The 15,538-nt window shown below is 37.5% G+C and overlaps 1 protein-coding gene across 4 annotated transcripts in view; it reads right to left on the bottom strand.

Moving 5' to 3' along the window:
- Nucleotides 1-4,257: 4,257 nt before the first annotated feature.
- C8H3orf20 (chromosome 8 C3orf20 homolog) overlaps nt 4,258-15,538 on the bottom strand; it is a 138,949-nt gene continuing 127,668 nt past the window's right edge. For 3 of the 4 annotated variants that reach the window (XM_074198479.1, XM_074198477.1, XM_074198476.1), the window contains 2 exons: nt 12,678-12,800; nt 4,258-4,830 (listed from right to left, as the gene is read on the bottom strand). In XM_074198479.1, coding sequence (XP_074054580.1) covers nt 4,719-4,830; nt 12,678-12,800 — 235 coding nt within the window. In that variant the 3' untranslated portion in view covers nt 4,258-4,718. The remainder of the gene's footprint in view (nt 4,831-12,677; nt 12,801-15,538) is intronic. The other variant, XM_074198478.1, reaches the window with a different exon arrangement.

Here is a 15,538-nt window from a genome sequence, read left to right as displayed (position 1 = left end):
AAAGAAAATGAAAAGAAAATGTGCTTCTATCATTTTTCTTTATTAGTCCTATGTATTTGTCTTGGATCATTGTATTGCTGGGAAGAGCTGAGTCAGTCATAGTTGATCATCAAATAATGTTGCTGATACTACATACAATATTTTCCTGGTTCTGCTCATTTCCACTAAGCAATAGTTTGTTCAAGTCTTTCCAGGTTTTTCTGAAATCGACCTGGTCATCATTTCTTATTGCATAATAGTATTCCATTACATTCATATACCACAATTTCTAATATTTTGCCATCACCAAAAGGTTTGCTCTAAATATTTTTGCACAAGTAGGTCCTTTCCCCTTTTTTATGAGCTCTATAGAATACAGACCAAGTAATATTACTGGATTAAAAGGTATGCAGTTTGGTTGCCCTTTGAGCACAGTTTTAAAATGCTATCCAGAGGCTGGATCAGTTCACAACTGCACTAATTATGCATTAGTGTCTCAATTTTCCCACACCCTCTCAACATTTATCATTTTCCTTTTTGGTCATATTAATCAATCTGATAGATATGAGGTAGTACCTCAGAGTTGTTTTAGTTTGCATTTCTCTAATCAAAAGTGAATTGGAGAATTTCATATACCCACAGATAGCTTTGATTTCTCCATCCAAATACTGCCTGTTTATGTACTTTTACCACTTAGCAATTGAGAAATGGATTACATTCTTATAATTTAACTCAATTCTCTACATATTTGATTAATGAGACCCTTATCAGACTCACTTGCTATAAAGATTTTTTACAGCTTTCTGCTTTCCTTCTAATCATGGTTGCACTCATTTTGTTTGTACAAAAGTGTTTTAATATAACCAAAATTTTCTATTAAGAATTTAGATATACCTAGCTGTGTGGCCTTGGGCAAGCCACTTAACCCCATTTGCCTTGCAAAAAACCCTAAAAAAAAGAATTTGGATGCTATAGCACTTGGTGTTTAGTAGTAATATTGCTTTCTTGTCTAAGGTTATCTTTTAGCAAAATGTAGTTTTCTTCCCTAATTCTTTCAATTAGTTCTATTTTTTGCTTTTAGTTTGTCTGAGATCAGGAAAAAGAGGAATATATAGATGCAGAAGGAAATGAGAGGTAGAATGGGGTAAATTATTTCACATGGAGACACAAAAGACCTATTGCAGTAAAGGGAAGATAGGAAAGTGAGTAATGGGAATCACTTGAGCCTTACTCTCACTAAAGTTGGCTCAAAGAGGAAATAATATACACTCAATCAGTTGAAAATTTATCTTACCTGACAGAGAAGAAAGGGGGGGAAGGAGATTAAGTAAAGGGGTAAGGACTAAGATAAGGAGGACAGAGCAGGGAAAGTTGTAGACAGGAACAAAACACAGGTGAGGAAAGGAGGAAGAATAGGTTGGAGGGAAATATATAGTAATCATGAATGTGAATGGGATGAACTCTCCCATAAAACATGATAGCATAGTGGATCATAAACCAGTTGTCCTACACATTTAAAACAGAAAGATACACACAGAGTAAAGATAAGGGACTAGAGTAGAATCTATTATACTTCAACTGAAGGGCCTATAATGGAAAAATGCCATTCATTTCCAGAGAAAGTACTGATGAAATCTGATTGCAGATCAAAGCTGTTTTTGTTTTACCTTTATTTTTTGGGTTTATGTTTTGCCCATGTTTTCTTATATAATATGACTAATACGGAAATGTTTTTGCATGATTGCATATGTATGACCTTTATCAAATTGCTTGGCTTCTCAATGAATGGGGAGGGGAGGGGAGGTGGTAGAAAATTAATATAAAACTCAAAATGATAAAAACATTTAAAATTGATTAGAAATAAATATTAAAATTTTTTTAAAGAAAAGGGCACCTATGAGATTAAATGCAATTACAACAATATAACAATAGAAGAACCATTATGAATTTTCTTTCAAAAAATTATGATGGAGGAATAGACCTGAAACACCATGGATCAAACCTCAGAAAACCCACTTCCAGGTGGATAGATTTTTTTGTAGAATTAAACTGCAGAAATCAAGACAATAATAAAGAAAAGAGAGAAATAAATTCTGTCATCTCTCAAGGAGAAAGTTTACAAAACAAAGGAGTAGGGGGAAAGGGAAGTAACTGAAACAGGGAGGAAATAAAAGGAGAAATCTTATTTCATTTGTCAAAGGGAGTTTCCCTTAAACATGCTTTTATGGGGGTGGGGGGGAAGAGATTTTATTAAGATAGATGGGGATTTTTAATGGGTATAATATGCAGAGTTTTATTAATTAGAGAGGTCACTTCCTCTTGAGTGTTTTGCCTCCATGAATAACATCCTGAACTTATGGAGGCAACTAACATGCAGAAGTTTGAAACAGCATGGACCCAGAGAGGATATGGTAAAAGGGGGTTGGAGGGAATGATCATAAAGAAGGTAGGAAATTGTAATGAATTGCAAAATTGGGCACATAAAACAGCTACTATGAGGCACTCATATTTCTATCTTCTCTATTTCCTACAGGTATTGATAACTCTAAAGTTGAGACCCACAGAAAAAAAAAAGAGGAAAGATTTACATAGCAACAATATAAAATTGTTTAGAAAAAAACTCAAAACTGGTACTTTAGAAGCTCTAATTTCATGGAGAACACAACCTAAAAAAGATAAATTAACATCTGGATCATGAGTCAAAGAATAAAAATAAAAATAAAGATTTAATATAATATTAATTATAATAAATAATATTAATAAAGAAATAAGATAATAAAAATGAACAGAGAGGTAACAATAAAGGGAAAGAGAGAACTAATTTTTTTAAAGAAAAAGATTCATAATTTAAAAAATTGAAGGGAAGGAAAGAAAGAGGAATTTGGATTTATTTATCTGGGAGGAATTAAGAAGTTAAAAATACTCTAAAATGAGGAGGAAATGGTTGACAACTGAGAGGGTATGGGGCTTGAATATGAGCGGAAGAGAGAGCTAATAGAAATGAGGTTACCTTAAAGTAGATTAAGCAATAATATCTGAAGATACAATGTATTGTGTTTAAATAGGAACAAGAAAATCATAATTATGAAAAAAATACATTAGATAAATGTAGGAAAATTAAAAACCTAACTATAAATGTAAATATATTAAACAAATTAATAAAACAAGACTGTGACAGCATAAGAAATCAAAACCCTTATTGGATGAGAAAGCAAGTTAGAAAAAACATGCCTAGAAAGCAAAGACATACACAGACTACAAAGAAGGGTAAAACAAAATTTACTATGCATTAAGCTTGTTATTTACTTGCTAACCATGTCTTAATGAAATAAAAGTGAACTTCTTCCATTCTCTGACTAGATCTAAATACAGGTGTAACTCACTGCACCAAATATAGATATTCCAAAAAGGTAACCTGGAAAGTTTTTTTTTAAATATATATTAAATTTGATTTCTCCATTGATGCCCATAAAAAAATAAATATGTGTTCTTCTTGAAAAGATAGACTCCCAAAGTAATAAAAATGTATGCCTTTTTTACATTCTTATGTAAAAAATCTTTAGAAACCAGTTAAAGGAAATTATAATTTATAAATTTATATAAGCTTTTATAAATTGTAAAAATTATGACTTAAAAATGGTAAACCATATTACTAAGGCAGTCTGATAAAAAACTGATGACACTCCCAGTGGAACGAAATAAAATGATATGCTACATTCTGATCCCAAGATCAGAGTGGAACTGAGATAGGACTCTTTGGTTGTGTCTCTAAATAGTTTACTGTTAAGTCCCAGAGGTATTGTCTGTTTGCTCCTAGTAACCTTAAATGCTTGCTTTTCTCAGTCCCAGTTAGGAATTTTATCCATTAAAGGATGCTAGCTAGAGGTCTATTCCATAAAGTCAATGGGGAACTTTTCCAGTAAATGATAATTCTCTCCCTCCCCTCCCCCCTTCTCTCCTCCCTTTCCTTTATCATTAATCCCTCCCTTTGTAATAATTTCTCTTTCAACCTCCTCTCTTTTCCCTTCCTTTCCTCTTGACTTTTCTTCATTTCTTCTTTCTTCTTGCTCCTTCCTGTTCTCCTTTCCCATCTTTCCCTCTGCTCTCCTTTTCTGCCTTGCTCCACTTTTCCCCCTGCCCTCTTATTTCTCATTTCTTTCCTCTCTTCCTCCCTCCTTTTATTTGTCATTTCCTCCCTTCCCTTCTCCTTATCCTTCCTCTCTCTCCTTTCACTTAGATTTTTCCCCCTTGCCCATGCCTTAGATCTATTAATGTCCCTTGGAGATTAAAGAATTTATTGGCTCTTAACCTAAGCTTATATGATATGATTAATTAAATAGTAGTAACATGTATGTGTTTCCAGTCTGAGGATGATTCATTCTGTTTTTGAAGCCATTGATCATCCAGGATGCAGCTAGATAGTTGAGGGACATCTTGGGAGCATCCTCATCTCTGAGTTTTAAGTCAGCAGTACTTCTAAGGAATGTCAGCACTGAGAGGGAAGAGGGAGACCAACTTGGCCAGATCTTTCCTGGGAAGTCATTTTGAACTTCCACAAGCTCAGATTGATTACTCACAACGGTCCCAAACAGGATCTTGGGGGGGGGGGGGGAAGCTGGAGGGAAAGGAGAAGCAAAAATTAATAATAAAAGTTGATCATATATGTTTGGACCCCGTGCCTTTTGACCAGCTGGCCCTGGTATCCATAGGGGAATACAATTTCCTGAAGGAGATTTTTTTCATTTTTTCTTTATCTTTGTTGATTTCCTTTGAAACTTCTTTTGGAACTTTAAGTCCAATGGTGTTGAATCAATGACAGTCTCTATCGTGGAACTGACTCTGTCTTTTCTCCTAAAGAACCAAAATTCAGATAAAGTAGAAGATAATGATTAGGATTCATAGCTACCCATGGCAGAGTTGCCCAAAGGGGACCTATTGATTGGTAGACACATGTCCCACCTGTTGCCTGCCACTTATAAACTTAGAAGGGACCTAGAAGGGAACAAAAAGATCATCTAGTCCAATCCTTTTATTTTACATATCAAGAGACTTAGCGTTCAAAGAAATCATTAGAGGACAAAACCTTAGCATTTACAAAGAAACTGAAGCCTAGGAAGGCTAAAGAACACACAGGTGACAAACATCAGAAGCAGGCTTTAAACCCAGGTCTTTTCCATCATATTAATATCAGGGCTGACTTCAGGGCTGAAGCTTTATCCACTGTGCCACCTAGCTGCTCTAATCAGGATGCGATAGGTGAAGTATGGCAGTTGTTTTCAACTATATTAAGGAACACCTTGTGGAAAAGAGATTGGCTATAAAAGAAGAAAAAATGTGGTACAATGGAAAGTACAAATTCTAACTTGGAATCAGATACTGAATTCATATCTCACCTCTGCACTTTTTGATAGGATGATCTTTGGGGTTCCATTGTTCCTAGATCAACCAGTTGGATATGAGAATTTTTCAGGTGGCTTGTTAACTATTTTTTATTTAATATTTATTTATTCTCATTTTGTACAATATTTTTAATACATTAATAAAATATTCTTGTTTAAGAGTAAACAAAATACCCCCCAAAAGATAGACTCACTTGAGTGATAAAGTAAAGGGGAGAGAGAAAAATTAAAATTAAAATTAAAATTAAATAAATAGTAGTAATTGTAGGTATGGCCAAGTGGTGCAGTGGACAGAGCACCAGCCCTGGAGCCAGGAGCATCTGAGCCCACATCCGGCCCCATACACCCAACAATCACCCAGCTGTGTGACATGCAAGCCACCCCAACCCCACTGCCCTGCATAACCCCCTAAAAGAAAAAAAAGGACCTAAAATAAAATAGCACCCTTTTCATATATAGAATGAGAGGAAAGCATACTAGACCTTCCATCTTGAAATCTATGTTCCTATGATTCAGCTAATGGGCAGAACTAGAAACAATGGGTCAGGATGAAGAGAAGTAGATATCAGATCAGCATAAGGAAAACCATGCTTAAGTCAGATGTGGCTGGAGTTGGAATGAACTGCCTTTGGATATAATGTGTAACAAAAACATAGAGCTGGGAGGGACCTCAGACACTCTCAAAAAAAAACACCCTCTGTCATTTTATAGATGAGGGAACTGAGACTTGGAGAAGTTGACTTCAATTGCCCCATGTGACAGAAGGGAATTTGAACCCAGATCTTCCTGGATCCAAGTCCAGCACTCCATCTACTGCATAGCATGGCTAGCACCTCTGGTGAAAGAGCTGCTGAGTCCTTTATGGGACCTGAACCTTTACTGTAGCATGGACAGTGGTCAAATCTTGGTCAAACATTTTGACAGATGGACTAAACCAGGTAAAGGACAACCAAGGGATCTCAAATCCATTGATGAATTAGGGGGGTGTCTACCCTAATCATGGGAAGTCTTCCACTGGTGGAACAGGCAGATGAGAATAGTTCATTCCAATGGCCATGAAGGCAACTGATGCAAATGTTGTGGAACACTTCGAGTTTGACTAGACATTGAAGACTTCAGGTTCATCCACTGCATCTAGAGCCATCATTGTCTTGCCACTGGATCATGATGACTTTGGAAAAGAGAGAGAGGTCGATGACCTTGTGCAACTCTGCCTCACTTAAATCCAAGTTACACATGAATCAAAAAACATCACCCATACCATTTTACCATTCCTGTTTCAAAGTCCTGTGAGGAGAGACAAGTGAAGTGGCAGTAGGTGCAGATGTACTAGTCACAACCCTTCACACAGGTCACCCAGGTCATAGGGTCCTTCTCACTGGAAGTAGGCAGTGGTTTTTGGCAATCACCTGGATGTCTGAGCAACCTTTTAAGGATTGCACTGCTCATCTCCTGAGGTGAGAAAGGGACTAGAAAAGGTACCCTAAAATTGTCTGCTTACCCATCCCTGACCTGATTATTTTGGCAGACAGGGATCCACTCTGTGGTTGAAACACACAAAAAATGTACAAAAACCCCAAAGAAGATTCCTTTCTTCATTGATATATGGAATGTGTGCACACTCATAGAAAAACAGGAGATCAATAGACCTGAAAGATGAACAACTCTTGTTGCCAGAGAATTCAGCAAGTATCATATCCAAATAGCATCCCTAAGTGAAACAGGCTGGCAAATGAAGGTCAACTTATTGAAGTCTGAGCTAGATACATGTCTTTCTGGAGTGGCTGCAGTGAGGAAGAGCCCTATGAAACTGGGGTAGGTTTTGCAATTAGAACTAATCTAGTCCTCCCAGCTTGTATACCTACCAAAAGGAATGAACAAAAGGCTCATTACAATGAGGCTACTGCTGGCAGGAAAACACAATTATCAGTGCCTATGCTCCCATCATGATAAACCCTGATAAATTCAAAGAAAAATTTAATGAAGACCTGGAGACCTTTATCATCAATGTATCAAAAGAGAACAAGCTTATAATTCTGGATAAATTTAATGCTAGAATTTAATGCTAGGTTCTGACTACTAGACATGATAGGGAGGCCTTGGGAGGATGGAATTGGAAACAGCAACAACAATGGTTACCTACTACTAAAGACTTGTGCATCTCATGACCTTCTTATCACAAACACTGACTTCCATTCACTTAAACACAATAAAACTTTTACCCTCACAGCAAACATTGGCATCTAATGGACTATGTGATTTTAAGAAGCAGAGAAAGACAGGATGTGAGAATGACAAAGGCAATGTATGCTACAGAGTGCCGGACTGATCACAGACTAATTCTCTCCAAGCTAAATATTCAACTGAAGCACTGGTCCCAAGGCAAAATGACTATCAGAAGAATTAATGTCAAGAGATTAGAATTCTTCTCTGAGGGGGGAACAGGTTGTTGCTAACTTGAAGGGAAAGTTGAGCCAACACACAGTTGGCAAAGGTGGAGCAGAAAAAGAGTGGGCAGCTTTCAGAGATTTGGTGTACAGTACTACATTTACTCACCTGGATCAAAACACTTGCAGACATCAAGATGGGTTTGATGAAAAAGATGGGGAAATAGAGAAGTTACTAAATGAAAAATGAGAAGTTCAAAGGGTTTATCAGCAGGATAATGCATCCATTCCTAAGAAGGCAGCATTTAATTCCATCCAAAGTAAAGTATGAGTGAAGCATAAAGAGATGCAGGATTCTTGGCTCAGTAAGAAGGCAGATGAAATTCAGTTTCATGTAGATAGTAACAATCCAAAATACTTTTATGATCCCCTGAAGGATATTTATGGACCAAAGACATATGGTATTTTTCAACTACTCTGTGCTGATGGAGCTACATTCATTAGTGCTAGGGACATGATCTTAGAACACTTTCATGGTATTCTTAACATACTATCATCAATCAATGCAGAAGTCATTGACCATTTACCTCAAGTTGATGTCAATCTGTTCCTAGCTGAAGTTCCAACTGAAGAAGAGGTTTTGAATGCCATTAGGCTCATTTTATGTGGTAATGCACCTGGTGCTGACTCTATTCCAGCTGAGATTGACAAGGTGGAGGATACATTGCTCATACAAAAATTGACTGAAATTTTCCAAGTTATATGGCATGAGGAGATTATCCCTCAAGAGTTCAAGGATGCCTCCATTGTCCATCTCTATAAAGGTAAAGGGAATAGATTGTCCTATCTCTTTTAGTCTTTACTGGTATGATTCTTGCCAGTCTTCCTCAATAGGTTGATCCTTCTCCAGGAAGAGGGTCGCCTACCAGAGAGCCAGTGTGGCTTCAGAAAGGGTCAAGGAATAGTCAGTATGATGTTTGCTGCTCCACAACTCCAGAACAAAGCCATAAGCAGAATAGGAAGCCCTTGATGCTGTAAGTCAGAGGATTTAGAGTAAATTATATGAAAATTTAGTCACCCAGAGAAATTCATCAATCAATTCCATGAAGGCATGTTCTGGATAGTGGATGTTGTTCTTGTGATTTCCTGGGCAACAATGGAGTAAATCAAGGTTGTGTTCTTGCTTCCATGCTTTTGCATGAGTTTTCAGCCATGTTATCAAATGCTTTCATTGAGGATGAACATGCACCAAGTCAGCAACTGCAATGATAGTAAATTCTTCAATTTGTAAAGCCTATAAGCCTAGAAGAAAGTGGATGGAGTATTGGTTCATGATCTTCTGTTTGCAGATGATTCTACAATCAATGCAGCCTCTAAAACTGAGATGCAACAGAGTATGGATCTATTTTCTGCTATTTATGCTAATTTTGGTCTAATAATTAACACCAAGAAAGTGCAAGTACTTCATCAGCCAGCACCACATCATCCATATGTGGAACCATCAGTTACAGCAAAAGGAGAAATTTTGAGTACCATGGATAGGTTCACTTACTTGGAGGGTCAGAAAGAAAGTATGGGAGAGAAGAGGTACCAAATTGAAGATCTACAGAGTTATTGTGCCGACCTCATTGCTATATGCCTGTGAAACCTGAACAGTCCTACCAGCACCATGCCAGAAAACTAAATTGCTTCCATTTAAACTATCTTTGGAAGATTCTGAAGCAATCACCTCATGAGATAAGATACCAGACATTGACGTCCTCTCTTGAGTTATACTGCCAATCATTCAAATGTTATTCTAGAGATCACAACTACAATGGACTGGCCATGAAAAGACTATTTTATAGAGATTTCACACAAGGAAAGTGCTCACGGGGTGGAATGTCAGAAGAAGTGATACAGGGCCAAACTAAAGGTCTCTGTTAAGAACTTTGGAATTGATTGTGCAACATAGGAGACACTGGCATAGGATTGCCCAGCATGGCATGTCCTCATCAGAGAGGGTGCTGTATTCTATGAGCAAGGTAGAACTGAAGCATCTCAAAGGAAATGTGAGATATATCAGGTGTAACCGCCTCAGGTGTTTACACAAACTATTTGTGCCCAAACTGTGGCAGAGCATTTTCAGCTGTATTGATCAGCCACAGCTGGATACACTAATTTGTCTGTAATATAGTGATATCATTTTGGTCTTCTTCAATAAGGAAGGATAAGAACCAACCAACCAGTCTCAGAGTTGAGCAGTATCTAATATTCCATCTAATTTGGTTTTTATTTGAACAAGAAACCCTCTACAATATATCCAGGAAGTGGTCATTCATCCTCCATTGAAATCTACTGAAATGGTGAACTCTTTTATCTAATGGGTTTAGAGTCTTGGGACTAAATTCAAATCCGTGTGCAATTACTTACCACTTGTGTGTCCTTATTATTCTCTGGATCTTATTTTCATATCTATAAAATAGCAATTTGGACTCAGTTATCCCTAAAAAGTATCTTCCAGACCTAAGTCTAAGACTGTACTAAATCCTGAAGAAATTCATTCACTTTTGCATTTTCCATTTCCACCAGGCAAGCTGGTGTCCTCCTCTGTAACTTATCTCTGTTGCTCATCATTCTGTCTTCTGTGAGGGAAGATCCCTTTCATTAAGGGCAGCACTTCAGACATTTGGAAGCAGCTATCAAACTCCATTCTCTAAAGCTTTTCTGCCCTAAGCTAAAGATCCTCAACCTTTCATGAAATGCTCATCTAACAGTGGGTTCTGAGCTGCAGCAAGTAGGAGAATCTTCTAATATATTTACAATTTTCTTTCCTGACATCCTCCAGAAACGTGTTACCCTAGATAGTCCAAGACCACTTTTATGGTCTAACCTTGGCCCTGTAACTAACTCCCTAGCAGACAAGCTTCCTCACTTAAATGAACACAGCAGATTCCAAGCCATGACCATAATCCAAAAATTAAACCCTGGTTTTCTGAGGAGAGGCAGAATTGATCAACCATAGGGATAACTTAATTTCTAGATTCATAAGAGTTGAAGCAAATTTTCTGAAGAATGTTAACTTTGATTTATTTTTATTTATTAATGACCATTCTTGGATTTTTGTCCAATATGAAATCAAAGACAGAAAAGTCACATGCAAATTAAAATAATTATAAGTGCATTTCATGGTTGCAAAAACAAAACAAAACAAAACACTAAGGGAAAAGTGTGTGGCCATTACTTGAGAAATGATTGAACAAATTATGGTATATGAATATAGTGGCATCTTATTGGGCTAGAAGGAATGACAAATAATAGAAGTTCTAAGAAACTTGAGAAAGCCTATAAGAACTGATATAGAGCTGAGAAAGTCAAGGAGAACATCCCAACAATGCTATACTTCATGTGATTCTTGATAACTCTTGACAATACATAGCTCCTTCCCTTTGATAGAACAAGGATGGATTACCAGTATAGAATGAGTCATAAGCCTTCAGACATGTTAACATATTGATCTGTTTTGCTTACCTATACTATTTGGTTCCAAGTTGGAGTCAGAAAGACCTATGTTTAATATTTGCTTCAGACACTTATTGGTTATGTGACCTGTGGCAAGTCACATCTTTCTTCTTTCTTAATTTCTTCATTTATAAAGTGAAGATAGTTTTAAGCATCCACCTTCTAGGGTTATTTTGAGAACCCATTGAGATCATATATATCATAGGTTTGCAAACGTTAAAGAGTTATTTAACTGCTAGTTAGTCATTAGTTATCATAGGGGAGGTCTAGAGTGGGAAATGACAACAATTTTGTAAAAGCATCAAAAAACTTTTAAAAATCATCATCACAGACTATTTCAATCAGACTTTCAAAAGGGGCTCTTTTCTAGTCTCTTCTGTGGCAGAATGAAATAGTAGGAGTGCCACAGGGGACAAATTAATCACTCAAAAATCATTGCTTAAGCACTTACTATAAAGGCACTCTAGGAATAAGAAGACAAAAAGCGTCTATTTTGAGAGGGAGGGGTAAGATTTCTTATCCTGGGGTTTCATGTACAAGTCTGTACAAATTTCATGGAGTTATAGACTTGAAATAAGCTCTATTCAGCACAATGCCTTCCACAGAGTGTCAACAGAATGAATTAATGAAACCTGAATTCTAGTCTCAACACTGCCATTAACTATTTGCATAGTCTTAGGCTTGTCATCACTTCTTTGAGGCTTAAGTTTTCTCTTCTGAAAAATGTGGACACTCCAAAAGATTTCGGTTCAATATTCAAATGCCTGATTCTGTATTTCAATAACAATCTAACCCTCCCCAACCCAAATCACCCTCTAATTGCTAAGAAATAGTTAAACAGCTGGATTAGCTTTACCCTTAGGTACCCAATGACCTCAGAAAGCTCTTGGAGTTTCATGTATTAAACCACTTTTAAAGCTACATCACTTTTGGACCAAATAACATCATCAAGGGCTCTAGGTTCAATATGATATTTAGTTTGGGGTAAGGCATTTCCTTGGGTTTCAGTTTCCTAATCTGTAAAATTAGTGGGATTGGACTAGATGATGTTTAGGGTCTCTCTCAGCTTTTGAACCATGATCCTAGGATCATATATCTCATCAATGTAGTCAGTCTTTTTTTTTTATCGTGATTGCCTCATGCCCATTTCATTGCTTGCAAAACTGTAGCCTCAGTTTCTTATCCTTGCTGACCATCTTGGAGCAAAGGTTGGGTGGGAATCTTAGACTATTTGAAAGTTGGGTTTGAAAGTAGCTCAAATACTTTCACATCATAGAAAAACTTACTTTGCTCCTTAGAGGGGAAGTGACTTGTCCAAAGTCATACAATTAGTGGAAGAACTGTTAACATGTTCAGTTTTTCTTCCCCTTATAACCCCTGCTTCTAAACCTTCCCCTAAGCCTGGGCTTACGTTATCTCTTCAGCTATTTTGTCCTTCTCAAAGATTAAAGCACTTGTGGCATCCAGTAGTTCATCATTCTCCTCAGCTTGATCCTTATATTCATCAAAGTTCTGGGGAAAGGGGGAAAGGGTACTGGAGAAAAATACAACAGGTGATATGTTATTAATCATATGTTCTGGTAGGAGTTTATTACAGACTAATTCTACCACATTTCTCCTTTGCTATATAATCATCCATACCCTACCCCACTATATGGATAGGCTATAGGGCTCTGTGCTGGATCTCTTCTCTCTCTTGTCTCTATCTCTTTCTCCTCTTAGTGATCCTATATGCTCCCATAGACTCAACTGTCACCTCCATGTAGATAGATCTCTCATTACTATATCAAATTACAATACAATTCTGCATTACCAATGGGCAAACAGACATCTCCAACTGGATGCTGCTTAGGTATCTCCAACTCATCATGATCAAAACAGAATTCATAATCTTTTCCTTCCCAAACTTCCCCTTTCTAATTTCTCCTTTGAGAATACTACTATTCTTCTATGCACCCATGTTCCCAACCTTGATCAGTTATCTTCAACAAGAGGCATCCTTGACTCTTCCCTCTTTTGCACCCTTTGCAACCAAGAAGCAGCCAAATCTCAACATCTTTTCATCTATGATATAACTAACATCCATTTTTTCTACTGACATTACCACCTCAATACATCTCTCCAAGAATATTCCAATCACCTTCTAGTTAGTCCTCCTGCCTCCATTCTCTCCCCCTCCCATTCATATTTCATTTAGGCTCAAAACTGCCTTTTCTCAAGTGCATGCCTATTTCAATTTCCTATCAAGAAACTCCAGTCATTCATTTCTCTATCTAAAATCAAGTCAACAAAAAATCACAAGCAATTATAAAGCATAGTCTTTAGGACTGAAGATATAGTGCAAGGAAAAAGAAGGCCCTGACCTCAAGAAACTCACATTCTAACAGGGGATGTGAAGTCTAAATAACTAGGGGCATACACGATACGTACAGAATAGTTGGAAAGTAGTCCCAGAAAGCCAGGAAGTCTGGGAAAGGCATTCTGTTAGAAATGGGGTTAAAGCTGATTCTTGAGGGAGGTTAGGGAAATGAAGAGGTGGATGTGAAGAATGAGGACATTTCAAGCAAGGAGATAGAACATGGAATGTTAATGAAGAAAATGCAAGTAGGTAAACATTGCTGGTTTATAGAATGTATGGAAGGGAGTAAATTGTAGGAAAAATGAAATGAAGAGACCAGGCTATGAAAATTTTTAAATGCAAACAAAGGAACTTATATTTCCTCCAGTAGTAGTATGGAAACCATTGAAGTCTATTGAATGTATGTGTATTTGAGCATGTTTTGGGATACGGTGATGACATGATCCAACCTGTGATTCAGGAAAACTATTTTGACCCTTAAAGGAAAGATGGATTAAAGTGGGGAGGCATTTAATCATGGAGACCTATTAAAATGATAGTACAGTGTGATTCTAAAGATGGACATTTTAGAAACTGAGGCAAGCTGTCAGGAGGCATTTGGGGAAGAAGAACAATTTCAACACCCTTCCTGTCAGTTCTCAAGACTACAGGAAAGTCACATGCACTTTTCTGTGACCTCATGTGATTATTGACATCTCTAGGTCCTAGTTCCCTTCACTGTGAAATGAGCATGGAGTAATGGAAATAGCGTTGGGTTTGGAGGCAGAGGGACTGGGTTTGAATTCCTCCATCACTTACTATCTGTGGGCTTAGACAAATCACTTTTCTAGTAAAGGTTCTAGACTGTGACTCTTAAGGTCCTATTCAACCCTAAATCTTCAACTTTATAAAGTTAAAACTGGTAATCTCTGAGCTCCTGCTCCAACTTTCATGTTGTGCCTCTGGACAGCTTCCTGGAAGACCTTTAGTTTTTCCTTCCTTCCTACACTCACGTTAATTCCAGAATATTTTTTACCGTTATCCTAGTTCCCAGTCTGAAGCATTTCGCTACACTCGATCATTCATGGCAATGGGTTTAGACAGTGATGGATGGCAGGGCATTACTGCAACTTGGGCGGAGGAAGTGGGCTGCCAGATCATTTATTTTGGCTGATTATGCAGATCAGCAGAAATTCAGGAAGTGGTCTTCAACTTGAGACCAGCTGTGGTCTATCACCACTGAAAGGTGATGGGAGAAACAGTCCAATGGAGAGATTGAAATTTTTATGGTTTCCTGGGAATTGATAGAGAATCTATAAATAATCTTTAGCGGGGGGGGGGGGGGGGGGGGGAAACCTCAGGATTCTTTGTTCTCAGGATCTCAAAGTACTTTGAACTCCTAGTTATCCTTCCATTCCTCTTATATCTCTTTAGATGTTTCAAGTACATGCAAATATATTGATATTGGTATTCTTTCCCACTACTCCGACATACATCAGAACCCTTCTAGACTTTGGGGGCTGGATCTTCAGGAACCCTTTGAATTCACAATTAGGTGTGAAGACATTTGGCTCTCTAGTTATCCCTTCTTGAACCTTTCTTGGTCCTTAAAGACAAGGGCCATGCTTGGTTCATTTCTGTAGCCTCCTCAGTGTCTAGCAAGAAATGAGCACCTAAGTAGCCATCCCTTAAATATTGAATGTCTGAGCATTTATTTGAAAAATTAAAGTGATCCAGGATTACATGAGCATAATTGGAACTATCCTCTTGGAGTAGGCTAGTGGGCATTGGAAGGACACTTGTAAGAAAGCTGGCTCTCTCCTCCTATCCTATGGTATCTATTTCAGTTCCCCATGCCAAATTCCCATGAATCTTATCAGAATTAGCATTTACAAAGCATTTGATGAATTGTAAGGTGCTCTCTCTCTCTCTCT

This window comes from Macrotis lagotis, chromosome 8 (assembly GCF_037893015.1).
Source record: "Macrotis lagotis isolate mMagLag1 chromosome 8, bilby.v1.9.chrom.fasta, whole genome shotgun sequence".
Lineage (NCBI taxonomy): Eukaryota > Metazoa > Chordata > Mammalia > Peramelemorphia > Peramelidae > Macrotis > Macrotis lagotis.
The sequence above is the reverse complement of the archived record's forward strand: the minus strand, read 5'-3'. Positions and strand labels throughout refer to the sequence as shown.